The following is a 13,638-nucleotide window of genomic DNA, read 5'->3' as shown; positions in this document are numbered from 1 at the left end:
GAAGATCTTTTTTTTTTCCCTCTCCATTCTCACACATAACAGCCACAGTCTACCCATTTAATAAGTTTTGGGTGTCTATCCATCACCTGAAGTTTCTCTGATTGCTGCAGACACCATTGACACATTTGTCATCAGTGCCATAGCCCAGATGTGGCATTTGAATCAGGGCTCACTTCAAGTTCTTCTATCCAGCCAAATGTCTTGAATAGTCCTTTGATATAATAACTGGCAAACAGCCTTTTCTTCCTGTACTCATGGCTAAAATTCTCTTGAAACAGGATTTAAGTTCCTCGGGACAGAGAATGTCTCCTTTTTCTTTCCTACACTAGCTTCACTAGCTGACACCCTGCTCTGTAACTGAGGCTTTTAGGTATCATGATAATACTACTACTAATAATAGTAATACTAGTCAAGTTAAATCAATACCACATTAGACTCAATGGTGGGAAAAAGGAAAAGAAATACAGAACATTACTTTGAGGATCTTTCAACACATTTGAGTACCACATTATTATTCCCTTTAAGCTTTGATATCAATCAACTCAGAGAAAAGTTTCTTTAAGTCTTTGTTCAGTTGAGACAGACCATGTTAAAGCTACAAGAAATTCAGAGTTCTTTAGTACTTCCAAACTTTCCAGTGCACTGTAACATCTTTCAGGCATTATATTTAAACACAGTTACTAAAAGAAGCAATATCACTATGGATTATTTCAGGGAAACATAACCAATTTACTTGGCCGTAGTAATAATGAAGCAATGTTTTATCTAGAGTAGGACTTAACACATGACTTTTCTTGGTTTTCCACCACTGTCAATCTGTCATATGACTATTTCACTTCTATTTCCACATGCTAAGAAGCAAATATTAAAATTTCACAGAACTCAAAGCTTAACAGTATAGATCTATACATCACTATCCTGCTGTTTCCCAGTTTCCCAATATTACAAGTTTAAAAAGCTTACAACACCCATGTCTGACATTTCTAGTCAAGCGTTTATAACAGAATTGGCATTTTATGCATGAATACACACAGGTTATAACTGCAAGACAACCTTTAGTTTGTAAGATGAACAATTGTGCTCTTGTAGTAGGTACATAAAAGGTTTCACCTTGCATGGAGAAACTAAACTTGGGATTGTACCAAGAAATTTATGAGGTTTTGTTTTCTTCAAATTACATTTCAGGAATTATGCTCATTGTAGAAGAGATGCCACAGAACATTTTTTGTAAAACAAGAATTGGTACCAGAACTTCAGTCTGGAGGATGATTTCAGTGTGCATCACTAGGTTTCACAATTAAACTCATGTGTACTTTGATATTAAAGGAAGCAAAATTTCATTACTGCAAAAGATTGACATCAAGGAAGAAATTACACCTGAACTTTTTACGTAAGTAGGAAAAAACTTCCTAAGATTTCACATCTTTAAAACAACTGTAATGAAACATGAACAGCTGTGTAAAGAGAAAGTAGCTCAGCCTTTACAGGCAATGGGGATTCCCATCTATACAGCAGGTGCCATGAACCATAAAAACCAGACAGGAAACCCAAAGAAAAATAAAGGGCACTACAACAACATCCCAAGAGAAGTCCACAGGAGCACTTAACTCACCTCCTGACCAGACTTTGCAGAGTTTTCTGAATGGAGAGATTCAATTTCCCCTTCAATCATTGCAGCTTCTAGGCACTCATGCAGATCTTTAAAGCCATTAACCTGTAGTGGATACTGGCCAAACATTTCTGTGTTTTCAAATTTTTTACCTTCACATGAAAAATAAAACAGTTAATGTTTTAGAACAAAAATTTACCATGAAAAAACCCTATTGATCTGAGGTCAATTGATCTAGTCTACTGAACCATAACCACATTTTCTTATTGAACAATTTAATTATGTATCAAAAGACAATTTATTCAAATTGTTGCCCAAGTAATATTGAAAATTACAGTATTACTTCAGCCCATTTTTATTTTGTTTTAGCATCTTCTGGTACTCAAAATTACTTGGCACCACAGATGTATGGGAAGTTTTAAACATATAAATCAAAGTCCTCCAAGTCCTCTCCTGCAAATAGAGGCTTCATAATACAAATGTATATTGTATCAGCAAAGTCAGTGGAATTGCTGGTATGAAAGAGCCCTTTGTAGAAGGACATTTTGCAAAAGTATGCCACAAAAGAGAATATGCATTTCTGACTTGAAAACAAGATTGTAATTTGGTAACGCTGTATAAAGATGTAAGTGCAAAAATGAGAAGAAATATGGGGGGAAAGTGATTTCAACCTAGAAATTCAATTTATTTCAACCTAAAGTTAGTAACAAGTCTTGCATCTCCTAGCTTCTTTTAATTTGTTTGATTTTTACATATCTCCTCTGTTAAAATGAGAATGTAAGGGATGAAAGTAGCTAAATATAAAGAAGCAAGAATGCTATTAGCAAGAAATCTGCAGAATGGCTCTGAAATCAACTCTTTAGAAACAAGTTCAAGGCCACAGAATAACCTGGAAGCCACTTAAAAGACTACACCTGCTTCATTCAAATGCTAAAGTCATTCATTTGGATGGAAGGCAGAATCACCAACATTAAAACGACTCAAAAATACTTTCATAGCCTTTTGGAAATAGAGAACAGTACAATTCTGCAGATCTACTAATTCCATACAGATAAGATACAAGGAAGGTTGTTGTACAGTTTCTTCCTCCTTAGCACCCTCCAACACTGCCCTTGAGCAGGTTTCCACTGACTTGTTTTCAACCAACTGTACTTTTAGGAGGGTGAGTTTTCCATATGAGAAATTGTGCAGAAGGAAATGCAATTACTGAAGTTTTAAATGGTATAAAATGAATCAGAGGGAACACAAGAGAACAGCTCAGTGAAACACAGTACCTTGCCTTCTGTACACTATTAGTAAGTGGTAACTGTGCCCCAGTAATTTCTTCCAAGCATCTTCCCTCAGCATTTCACCCCAAATTCTGCTGCACTGAGAACATACACTCAGCTCCTGAACATTATGAAAACAGTCTTTGTGGATCGCTCAGCTCACTGCATTTCTCCTCAGTCTCATACCTGACCAAACATTTGTCACAACAAATGTATGTTTGTGTGTTCTCCACATCTGCTTCTGCAGAAGTAGCTAAAATCTAAAAATGCATCAGTAATCTGTGTGCTTGGACAAGCATAGATCAGACATGACCAGAGAAGTCCAATTAAATTCTGATGCATACCTTCAAGCACACCTACTGCTAGAAATCGTCCATAAAACAACTCCACCATTGGGTTCTTTGGTTTCTCTCCATCCCTAAAAGAACAGGAGCTGTGTTAGTGCAAAAAATATCCAAGTCAAAGCTACAAACTTTGATATAAAAGTATTAATTTTTCTCAAATTCAGAGTTCATAATGAATGAATCCAGAAGTTTAAAGACTTCTGAATTCATTATAGAAATTATGCCCATTTTACTGTTAATTTGTTTTTGTATTTCCCTCTAATGACAATAAGAATGATTCAGATATTTGCAGGGAAATGTATATTCTGAAACTAATTTTCAGAAGCATTTCATTTTAAGACAATCTATGCAAACCAGATTCAATAATGAGTGTTTAAACTGTACAAAATTCTTGTAAAAACTGTTTCTTGAAACATTATAGAAAAAATAATGTATTCAAAAGAGTTTCCAGATGCTCACTACTATAAACAATGAATATTTTCTCCTGAGGTGAGAAAGAGAAGCAAGGTTTTGAAGTATTTTAACTACAGGATCAAAAAGCAAAATGGTGTTAAAATAAAAAAAAGTCTAATTGACTATCTACAAAACACCTCTTTATTTTACTCTTTATATACTCTGGACTTCATGGAGTTAGATAACATGAAATAAGAGGGTGAAAAACAGACAACTCGTGGAAAATACCTGAAAGTATTGATGTGTATGTAAAAAAATCACACTTGAACTAAAACAAGCTACAGAGTCAAAATTTTTTCAGCCATTTGGAGAATTGGATTTTTGGTCATTTGGTTTGCTTTTTTCTCATCTGAAATGTTCAACATGCAGAGCTAGAAAAAAAAAATCTTACCTCTCTTCTTCAGCTTTAATTTGGAAGGCATCTTCTAGCCAATCTAATAATTTGTGTGTAAATTCACTAACGTCTTGCTGTTAAAAAATAAAATGATCAGTACACATATGTAACAGAACACAACAAAGTGTCACCTTACAAGACCAGTTTAGCAGAATTCCCTTCCCCCTCCACCAGTGTGTTCCAGAATCACACAATGTCTACGACTATGCCATGAATGTTTTTTTTATGAGTGGCTCTGGTGTTCCTCAGCAGCGACACTGTCCTGTGATCCTTGTTACTTCGGCTCAGCTTTCATACCATGCTAGTCCAAAGGCATCTCTTGAATCCCATTGTTCAAACCCTTTGGTATCTAGCAAGTGGTGACTAATATTACTTTCATCGAGTACTAAATTGAGCGTGCTATTGTAATTAAACACCTCAGCCACATAACCTCATGTGGGAAAACAAAGCATCTGAAAAAATAGAATATTTCTCAAAAAAAGCAGAATATGCACATTAAGATTTGGGTAATAATCCTCACTATGAATATTTAGATCCTCCAAACCAGTATCTAAACAAGCAGTATAATGGCATTGTACATTAACAATACAGCCCTGGGTGTAGATCAGAACAGTATTTCTCCTTCAAAAACCCCAGACTTAGAAGCTAAACTAAATCCTAAAAGCAAGAATGTTGAACTATTAGTTCATTTCTAAAATATTAGGAAGAAAGTGTATTGAATAAAATAGTCCTGTTGTCTGGATTTTTTTTTTTTTTACATCTTTCTAATAAATGTAACCAGAAATCACATAAGTTCAAAGACTGTGATTAATTAGAAGTTGCTTTTCTGTGGACATTTTGAAATTCTGTTGTCTACAGTAAGTATTTCCTATTACAATATGACCATATAAAAACATGCATAAAATTGATTGAAAATACATGGAATTTACCTGCTGGGAATCATTTGATTTAAAAGCATCTTTAAGGATTTCAACTGCTCTTGATGGATCAACATATTTTCTCTTTGAACCAACTAAAAGTGCAAACAGGTACCTCAATTCACGCATGAAAGGCAAATTCCTATGTTCCTGTATGTGAAGAATAAAAACATTTAAAAAGCGGTAAGAGAAATCTACTAAACAGAAATGTTGCCCTATAACCTGAGTAATGTCAAAACAATCTATAAGGTTACTTACAGTACTACTAAGGTAATGCTGCATGCCTTTTACTTGTCAATGTTACAAAATAATGCAGTTCTCTGGGAAGAAAATTCCATTTCAGAAACTAAAGGTTCCCTGAAATCATATCTAGATGACACTGTTTGTCTTGGAGTGGGCCTGAATTGACAACTGGAGAAGCAGAGTTGCATTTAGAACCGAAATGTTTCTCTCGAGACTTACAAAGCCTTAAGTAATGCAACAATATGCATTATTTTATGGAAATCAGTATTCTTCTGTATCTCTAAAAGAATTTCTTGCGAGCCTACACACTAGTCAGCACCTTTTTTAAGCTTTTTTTTTACTGAAGACTAAACTTCTAAGTCTACATTAACCTTTATTATTTCTCTTGACACAAGTAAAATAGTCTGCTCTCCTTCCAATTTTGAAGTACAGTTCCATGTAACTATGGCATTCTTTTGCTGGTTTCCAAAAAAGAAGAAATGCTTTCTGCCTGCATGATAAAAAACAAATAAACTGAAACACAAATACCATAGATTAAATCACAGATTATGAATGCTGCAGAGATTGGATATCTACTCCTGAGTAGAGAGTTGGCAAATACTTGTGAAATTAAACCCCATGTAATATCCACTTGTATTTAGAACAAAGTATCATTCAAAGGCAGCACAGATGTCTGATACTGGTCAAACTGGAATTACTTGATGACAAACTATTTCACATGCTCACCAGACAGCAGACTTGTTTAGTCATTCCTGTGTCAATCCAGGAGGCATAAAGCTTTTTGTATGTAAAATATGGTTTACTTCAGGTTTCAAAAGTGCACAGTGAATTCAATGTGTTCCACATAATACGTAGGAAATACTTCTAGTCATGTAAATCTCTGAATTTAACTTACTCTTCTAGTCCACCTTGCAAAACACCTGCCAGTCATAAACACTGTTCACAGAAAAGGCTGCACTTAAGTCCCATCCTAATTCAGCATCAAATCATCCTAATTTAAGAACAAAATCAGTCTCCCATTTAGATACTTAAAGCACTATATGAAAACAAAGGAAGGAAACAAATTGCAAAAATTGTATTTTTCTTGCTCTTTTCTTAAAGTGCTCTATTAAAACAAAAGGAATTTCAATTTTTATATACATTTTATGAAGATACTTCAATAGCAGTGATAGTTCATATGCATAAAATAAATTATTAACCACAATTCTCTAGATCTTACCTTCTTTTTGTTAAATCTGAAATACAGAGGCATTATTATAATGTACATAGTACATCATTGCATTACCCAAATTTACACTACAACTTTGGCTGAGTTTTAGCCATACTTGTAGCCTTAGCTTGAACAACTCCCTACCAATATAAGTAGGATTACCAAAACAAATATCTACAAAGGCTACCAAAGTTCTGTAAAACTAGGGAAATCCTTGCTGCTTTTGAAAAAGCTCAATTTAATGCATGAGACATGATCCTTGACCAGAATAAACCCAGAATATTCAAAATAAGGTGGGTCAATCCCTAAGATAAGGTATTGAGTTCCACAAAAGGACTTGCACATCAAAACAAAGAACTGATAAAGTGATCACAGCACAGCACACAGCTCTCACCTCTAAAGCATCCTGTACATGCACCAACACAAAAAAAGATTAAAGTAAGTTTTTAAGTAAGCACTGTATGGAAATTTCATAATCTAAGACTCCATTTCATAATCTAATTCTCCATTTTATCACCTATCCTGCCTGCATAAATAATTTCTTAATACATGTCGGAAGAACTTATTATCAGAAATGCTTTTAAAGCAGTCTACATATTTAATACATAGCAAACATTCATTATGGCCAATCAGTTTGCCAGGAGAGTGAGATAATGATAATATTACAATAATATCAGAACAGGCGGAGGATGTGCTAACCTGGAGCACAGTAACCCCTCTCCTCTGATAATAAAATGTTTCCTGAAGACATTACTGAGGCCAAATATTTAGCTGGTCTCAGTGTGAAGAGCAAAAAGATCTGTTCATGTGACAGCAAGATAACTGGGACAGTAAAGAAGCTGCAGCAATTACAGAAAACTGCATGTGTTCTAGAGAAAGAAACCAAGGAAGCTAAATTATTTTCAAAATAAAAAGAGCAAGATCAAATTGAAGATTTCAAGTGTAAGCCCAAATCCAGAAATACACACCCAATTAGCAGAGACATATAAGGTGGGACTGTTGTTTGTTTGGGGTTTTTTTTGAAGTAAAAATTTATACCAATGACTTCGGGATTAAAAAGTTTACATGCCAAATTATTCATAGCATTTGGATTCAATATATTGATGGGAAGGAACCGACACTCTGCCCTGCAGTATTCCCTGAAGTACAGCCACATGCTTTAATTCTAAATCAAGATTGTCATGACCCCAGCATTAAACTCTAATTCCCACCAACTGGAAGAACAACAGGATGTAAACCCAAGTATTCAAAATCTGGGATCATTAAAATATATCCTTTATTAGAAAGGAAATTTGATGCTGGAGAATGTCAGTCACATATGGTAGTTAATATTGCAATAAAAATAAAAACAAAACCAAAACTGAAGCAAAATAGTTTTAAAATAAAGCTTTACTTTTTTTTTCTACTGTCAACTGGTAACTTATATTACAACTCTGAATCAATTTGCCTCTAATTGCCTTCACTTACAAAGAAATAAAGACACCATATTTGGGGGCATGCATGCTTATGTCTTCTATCCATCTAAATTCCAACTAGTGCAGCAATCCCTTATCCTAAATTCTCCTCAATCCTTTTTCAGCTGTAGATAAGACAGATGAGTACACCAAGTAATGTTCATTCCAGAATGTAAGTTAAGAAAGGACACAAACTACTGCCAGAGATTCTAGGAGGCCTGTAGAAAGCAAGGTTTCTACCCAAATCCATGCATTTGTGTGGTATCACACCATTTCACACAAACTTATTGTCTGTCATGGTCAAAATTTCTAAAATAAAGCACTTTAGAGTGGCTAAAGTAATTTGGCTGCAAGTGTCAATGCTTGAGCAAGATGTTTATCAAGACAACAGCTTGTTATCAGCTATTTCATACCACTTTTTAGATGCCAATTGCTTTTTACATGCTGAAAAATGAACATAGAATTTCTGAGTACTGAAGGATATTACTAAAATTACATGATGAAAAATTAAATACTAAACAGAAAGTCAGTCTAAAAATAAAAATTAAAAAAAATTAATACAACTATTTGTAAAGCATGGCTTGTCTTTCTTAAAATACCCTGCCCCATCCCTACATTGTGTTGGGAACACTACCCATGTTTTCTTTTCACACCATCTCATGACCTAATGCAAATATGCTTTCCAACCAAAAAAAGTGACCTCTTGCACTTTGAATGTGCTGAGGAAAGAAGGGGGTAGGGCAGGAGAGAAATTATCCAGGCCTGCTTGAACATTCAACTTCCCTTTTATGGAACATACCCAGAGGTTTAGAAAATGGACACTGTCTTCTCTTTGTCTGTTTTCTTTTGCTTCTCTAATTACAGCTCTTACTTTTGATAGTGAACATTCCAGAGAATCCTGAAGGGACAAACAACTAAGAACAGGCTGACAACACACTTGCTTCTTTAAATCTTGACAGAAAGGGGCAACAGGCAATAGTCTAATTTACTGTGAGAGTGGTGAGGCCCTGGCACAGGTTGCCCAGAAAAGCTGTGGATGCCCCATCCCTGGGAATGTTCAAGGCCAGCTTGGATGGAGCTCTGAGCAAACAGGTCTAGTGGAAGGTAGACCTGTCCATGGCACAGGGGTTGGAAGTAGTTAATCTTTAAGGTTCAACTTAAATCATTCTATGATTCTGATTTCTGGATATGCAGAAATTAATTGTTCTACAAGTCCCCCCCCGCTAAAAATCAGGCAACCAAGTGTCTTTGTAAAGTCACCTCCTCCACTTCTTCCTTCCCATTTCATAGCATAGAAACCACAAGACCCCCAGTGCATCTATCCTCAAAGGAGGCCCATGAAGGAAGAAAACCTGATCTTTGTCCCCCACTCCATGACCATTCCCCCTTGCCAGTCTGAAGCCACAAGAAACCTAAGCCAAGGCCTTCTCCTCCCTAATCTTATATGAGTAACAGGGTAAGCATGAGAAAATTTATACTTATAATCGCTGGCTGAAAAAGACAAAAGAGACAAGCTAATAAATGAAAGCTCAATGTCAGATCATGAGTGGGAGGGAACTGGAATAAAATACATTTGCTAAGACAAGCTACACTCACATGAGAAATGCTCTGCCTCTCTCAGCACCCTGCCCCATACTCTGCTGCGAGGCTGACGCCATTTATGTATGATCCACAACAGAAAGCCCAGAGAACTGTTAACAGGCACCTCTAGAACCCACGCTGATATGAGCTAGAGAGCGGTGCAAAATTCAAGTAAAAGACAGAAATGCCCTCATCAGCCATGAGAGGAAATCAGCTTCTTGTTTTACCTTTTGGTTTCGGGGTAAATCTTGAGCATTTGCAGGAGGATTGAAATTCAAAACTAGTCTTCGAAACTCCAGTAGGTTAAATAATGACTGAAAAGAAAAAATTAAGAAAACCTTTAAGCACTTCTACAAACAATACAAAACTCTTCCAAATAAGCCTTAGCAAAACAAATGAAGTGTTAAACATATGCAATGTTAAGTTTTGTTTCAGAAGGCAGAATATTGCTAAACATATTTTCACCAGAAGACAACTACTTTTGCCAAGAAAACAGCCTAATAAAAAATATATCTGCACTTAATCACATAAGAGGAACAATAATTTTACATAATAGGCAAATTACATTTTACAACAAGAATTTTATGAATTGTATAATTGTCAGTTTTCAAAATGACATAAACACTGTTTAGCCATCTAAAATGTATCTTGTAGGCCCTCTGTCATCTACTCCTCAGTGTACAGAGAGTACATCTTTGCATGTGCAACTTAATTCCACTTGCATTAGCTGAACATTTTGCATTCTGTCCTCTCTTCCCATTCCCACAAGATCTGAGGCATGCACATTAGAGTAAGGAAATAGGGTTATACAACTTTGCAGGTAAGGGACTGGTAACATTCCCATTTTATGGACACGTGAATAGACAAGTGTCTGTCTGTTTAGGAGAGGAAAACAGGTGTCTGCAGGCACCCACAAAGAACTTCACAGTGTAACACAGAGCCTGGAGCCAAGAGAGTACAAAAGCAAGATGACTCTGGGCTGCCAGCAGTAAAAAGTTCAACACATTGGGCTGAGAACTGGAAGCCTCAGAACTTGTGGAATTGCTTTGCTGCTTTTCTGTACAGACAAACATCACCTTAACTAAAAATCTCTTCATTACAGAAGAGCATTTTGATGAAGACAGAGTAGGAGGAAAGGTCTGAGTACCTTAAACATGCTCATCAGAGAAGTACAGGAAAGATCTGCCTTCCTATTTGTACTTTCTTGGGTTTACAATCTATAATTAACTCTCCTCCCACGCTATCACATATCTTAGCTACTTGTTTTGGAACGGCAGTTTGCTTACCCCAGCAATAGACTTTGATCCCAGAACTCGTCCTACCCAAGTAAAGACTTAAGTCACAGATCACATCAGTTTAATAGGTTTTCAACACCACAGTGTCAAATAAGTGAAATGCAAAATGTGAAGAGGCTCTGCACTTATTCCAGTAATTTAGAACACATTGGTAGGAAAAAAAAAAAAGGTTGTGAAATATTGCCATGTTCCTGATTCTCCTTGTGAAAGAGCCTATACAGACTCTAACCTTTTTCCATACCCCATAGTATACAGTATCCCCAACAAAACAAAGAGGTTACCATTGTCACACTTCTTTTTAGATTTAAAAAGTATCAAAAACAACAGCCAAAAAAAGAGCTCTCTGACCCTGCTGAATCAAGGTAGACAACTGAGTAGTCAAACTTTTTTCTTATTTTGCTGTTCAAAATACATGTTCCCCTTTTATCCATCCTTGTAGAGAAGGGAGATTAAAACAGAGTCCTTTGTTTACTTACTCAAAGCAGAGAAAATGTTAATATTTAATTCAAGTGTCAGTCTAGAAGCTGATACTAATTGAAGTTATGTCTCATGATGTAACAGCATTCCACTGGTGGGCTCTTCAGCACGCAAAACATAGCAATGTTTTATGTACAAAATAAACCAGCTGCTGAAATATAATGTCCAAAGGCTGAATTCTCTCCATAACTAATCCAAATGCCATCAAAGTGCCAAGCAGCTGAATAGGCCAATTTCATAATACAAACACACGAATTATGTACAGAAAATTGCACTCAAGTTTAGCATTTTTGCTCTTTCTACTTGCTCTTTTCTTCTTCAACCTTGTACTACTCAAAATTTCTTATGCAAGATGTTTAGTTGTTAAACTTCTTGCCAGGAAAGCTTAAAATGTGCATGGTTGTTGTGAGATGCAGCAGAACCCTCACAGTTTATCTGCTGCCAACACCACTAATGCACACAGGACAGTGTCAGGCTGTAGGTCTCCTATAGTGAGCTAAATCAACTTAAGGAAACTTCTACCTTCATTTAAAAAAGATCATTCCCCACTGTAAGTGTAAACAAGTGCCTGAAACCAACTGTTTTAGTGCCTGAAGTATCTCAGTGAGGGACCTGCAGTTCTTCCTGAGGTAAGGAGATAAAAAGGAGCTCACCTAAGCCCAGCAGACACCTCCCAAGGGCAACCACCCCCCCAGAGGCCAGAAAGGGGTGAGGCAAAACGCTTTCTAGTTTTCTGAGCCAGCTTTGTCCAGGCTCCCTGCACCCAGGGTAAGTGGCATGAGGCAGAAGCTGCTCTTCTGCAGCCACCAAGAGACAAAGCAGAGACTGTCCCTGGCCCAAGTGCCAGGCACTGGTCCTAGCCTACATCTCCAAATACATTTGCTTTCCAAACACACTGCATGGAGCAGCACCTCACCTCTTACCCACTTGGCTTCAGCTACACTGAAGGTGTAGGAGTCCCAGTGCAAGAAAACAGGCTGCATCTAAAAGGTGGATAGTTCACATCTGCTGTCCTTGATCAAATATCTTTACAATTGACTAATGTATGCAAAACTTATGCATGAAAGAAAACCTCCTCTATACAAGGTGGGTTTGTGGGTTTTTTCCCCAATGCTTTTAAATTATTTAAAAGCTGTCATCTAGAAACTTGATTGAGCCAAGCTAAGTTATACCAATTCAAATTGCCATGAACATAAACAGATTTTTACAATACTGCCTTGTATTCTGTCAATTTTGGGGGTGAACAAGACAGTAAAAGTAAATGAGAATAAATGAGAACAGAAATCCAGTCTCAGTTTAAGGCATTCACACTAACAACACTGAAAAATGAACACAAGACGTTATGGCTTTCCCCTGCTATAAGTGGTTATGATGTATTTTCAGTCATACCAGAGAAAACTAGGTAGAGTTGTAGCTTCCATACTGTAAGATACTAAAACATTCACTTTCATGAGTAATGTTTACTTACTTTGAGTTCAAACACAATTTCTGAATGCAAGTTGCCTGGGTTTCCCTTGAAACATTATCCCTTTTTCCCCCCTTACAGTGTAAGATTATCAAATATAAGGACCTTGCCAAAACTTAGGTTGACTGAGTAAAGAATTAATTCTTAACATTCAAGAACGGTGATGCTGCATTAGTGCTGCAAGAATATAAATTAGTCAGTAAATTAAATCTATAAATGCCTGGCACACAACAAAGGCCATTAAAAGCCACCAGCAGATTCCTAAATTAATAAAGTTAGTGACACCAATAACACTTAGAGAGTAGGAAAATGCTTCTTCTGAGTCTAGATACAAGATGACCCAACAAGCTGCTGCAGAGAGCTTCAGATGGCTCTCCAGTGGACTCTTGCAAGTTTGTAAGCATCGGCGACTAAACTCAGCTGTTCCACTAACAGACTGGTGAAAACATTTGGTTCTCTTTGACTATCAGTTTTGTATTTGTTTCCAGCACTGTGAACAAAAAAACAAGAAAAGTCCACAAGAACTGTGCATTTTTAACATGCATCACCTTTATACAAGTTTGCATGAAAACCTGAAGTTCATAAGACCATGAACACAGACAGCTTCCCACTGAATTTGCAAAGGTTAAGCTTGGAAGGACAGAGAGAAGACAGAACAGAAGGAAGAAACCCAAAAACTAAATATATTTTACTAGGAGAGCTTGAAAAGCAACATTTGGCAAGGAAAAAAAAAAAAAAAAACATGTATTCCCACAGAGCTGCTAAACAAATTCCTTTAGGTACTAGCATTTAGCTTATACATGACCTTGTATAATTTGAAAACTTATATTCATTAGCACAGCACAACACCCATTTTTCTCATTTAGTCATTTGGGGCCTTTTATGCACTACAGTTTGGCCTTTATTTATTTATTTCCTTTTTTCTTTA

General features: G+C 36.4%; 1 protein-coding gene across 4 annotated transcripts in view; it reads right to left on the bottom strand.

Moving 5' to 3' along the window:
* USP25 (ubiquitin specific peptidase 25) overlaps nucleotides 1–13,638 on the bottom strand; it is an 89,209-nt gene that overhangs the window by 29,830 nt on the left and 45,741 nt on the right. For 2 of the 4 annotated variants that reach the window (XM_068180653.1, XM_068180655.1), the window contains 5 exons: nucleotides 9,701–9,787; nucleotides 4,998–5,135; nucleotides 4,066–4,142; nucleotides 3,222–3,310; nucleotides 1,613–1,761 (listed from right to left, as the gene is read on the bottom strand). In XM_068180653.1, coding sequence (XP_068036754.1) covers nucleotides 1,613–1,761; nucleotides 3,222–3,310; nucleotides 4,066–4,142; nucleotides 4,998–5,135; nucleotides 9,701–9,787 — 540 coding nt within the window. The remainder of the gene's footprint in view (nucleotides 1–1,612; nucleotides 1,762–3,221; nucleotides 3,311–4,065; nucleotides 4,143–4,997; nucleotides 5,136–9,700; nucleotides 9,788–13,638) is intronic. The other 2 variants (XM_068180654.1, XM_068180657.1) reach the window with 1 other exon arrangement.

The sequence above is a fragment of the Anomalospiza imberbis genome, chromosome 2 (genome assembly GCF_031753505.1).
Source record: "Anomalospiza imberbis isolate Cuckoo-Finch-1a 21T00152 chromosome 2, ASM3175350v1, whole genome shotgun sequence".
Lineage (NCBI taxonomy): Eukaryota > Metazoa > Chordata > Aves > Passeriformes > Viduidae > Anomalospiza > Anomalospiza imberbis.
The sequence above is the reverse complement of the archived record's forward strand: the minus strand, read 5'-3'. Positions and strand labels throughout refer to the sequence as shown.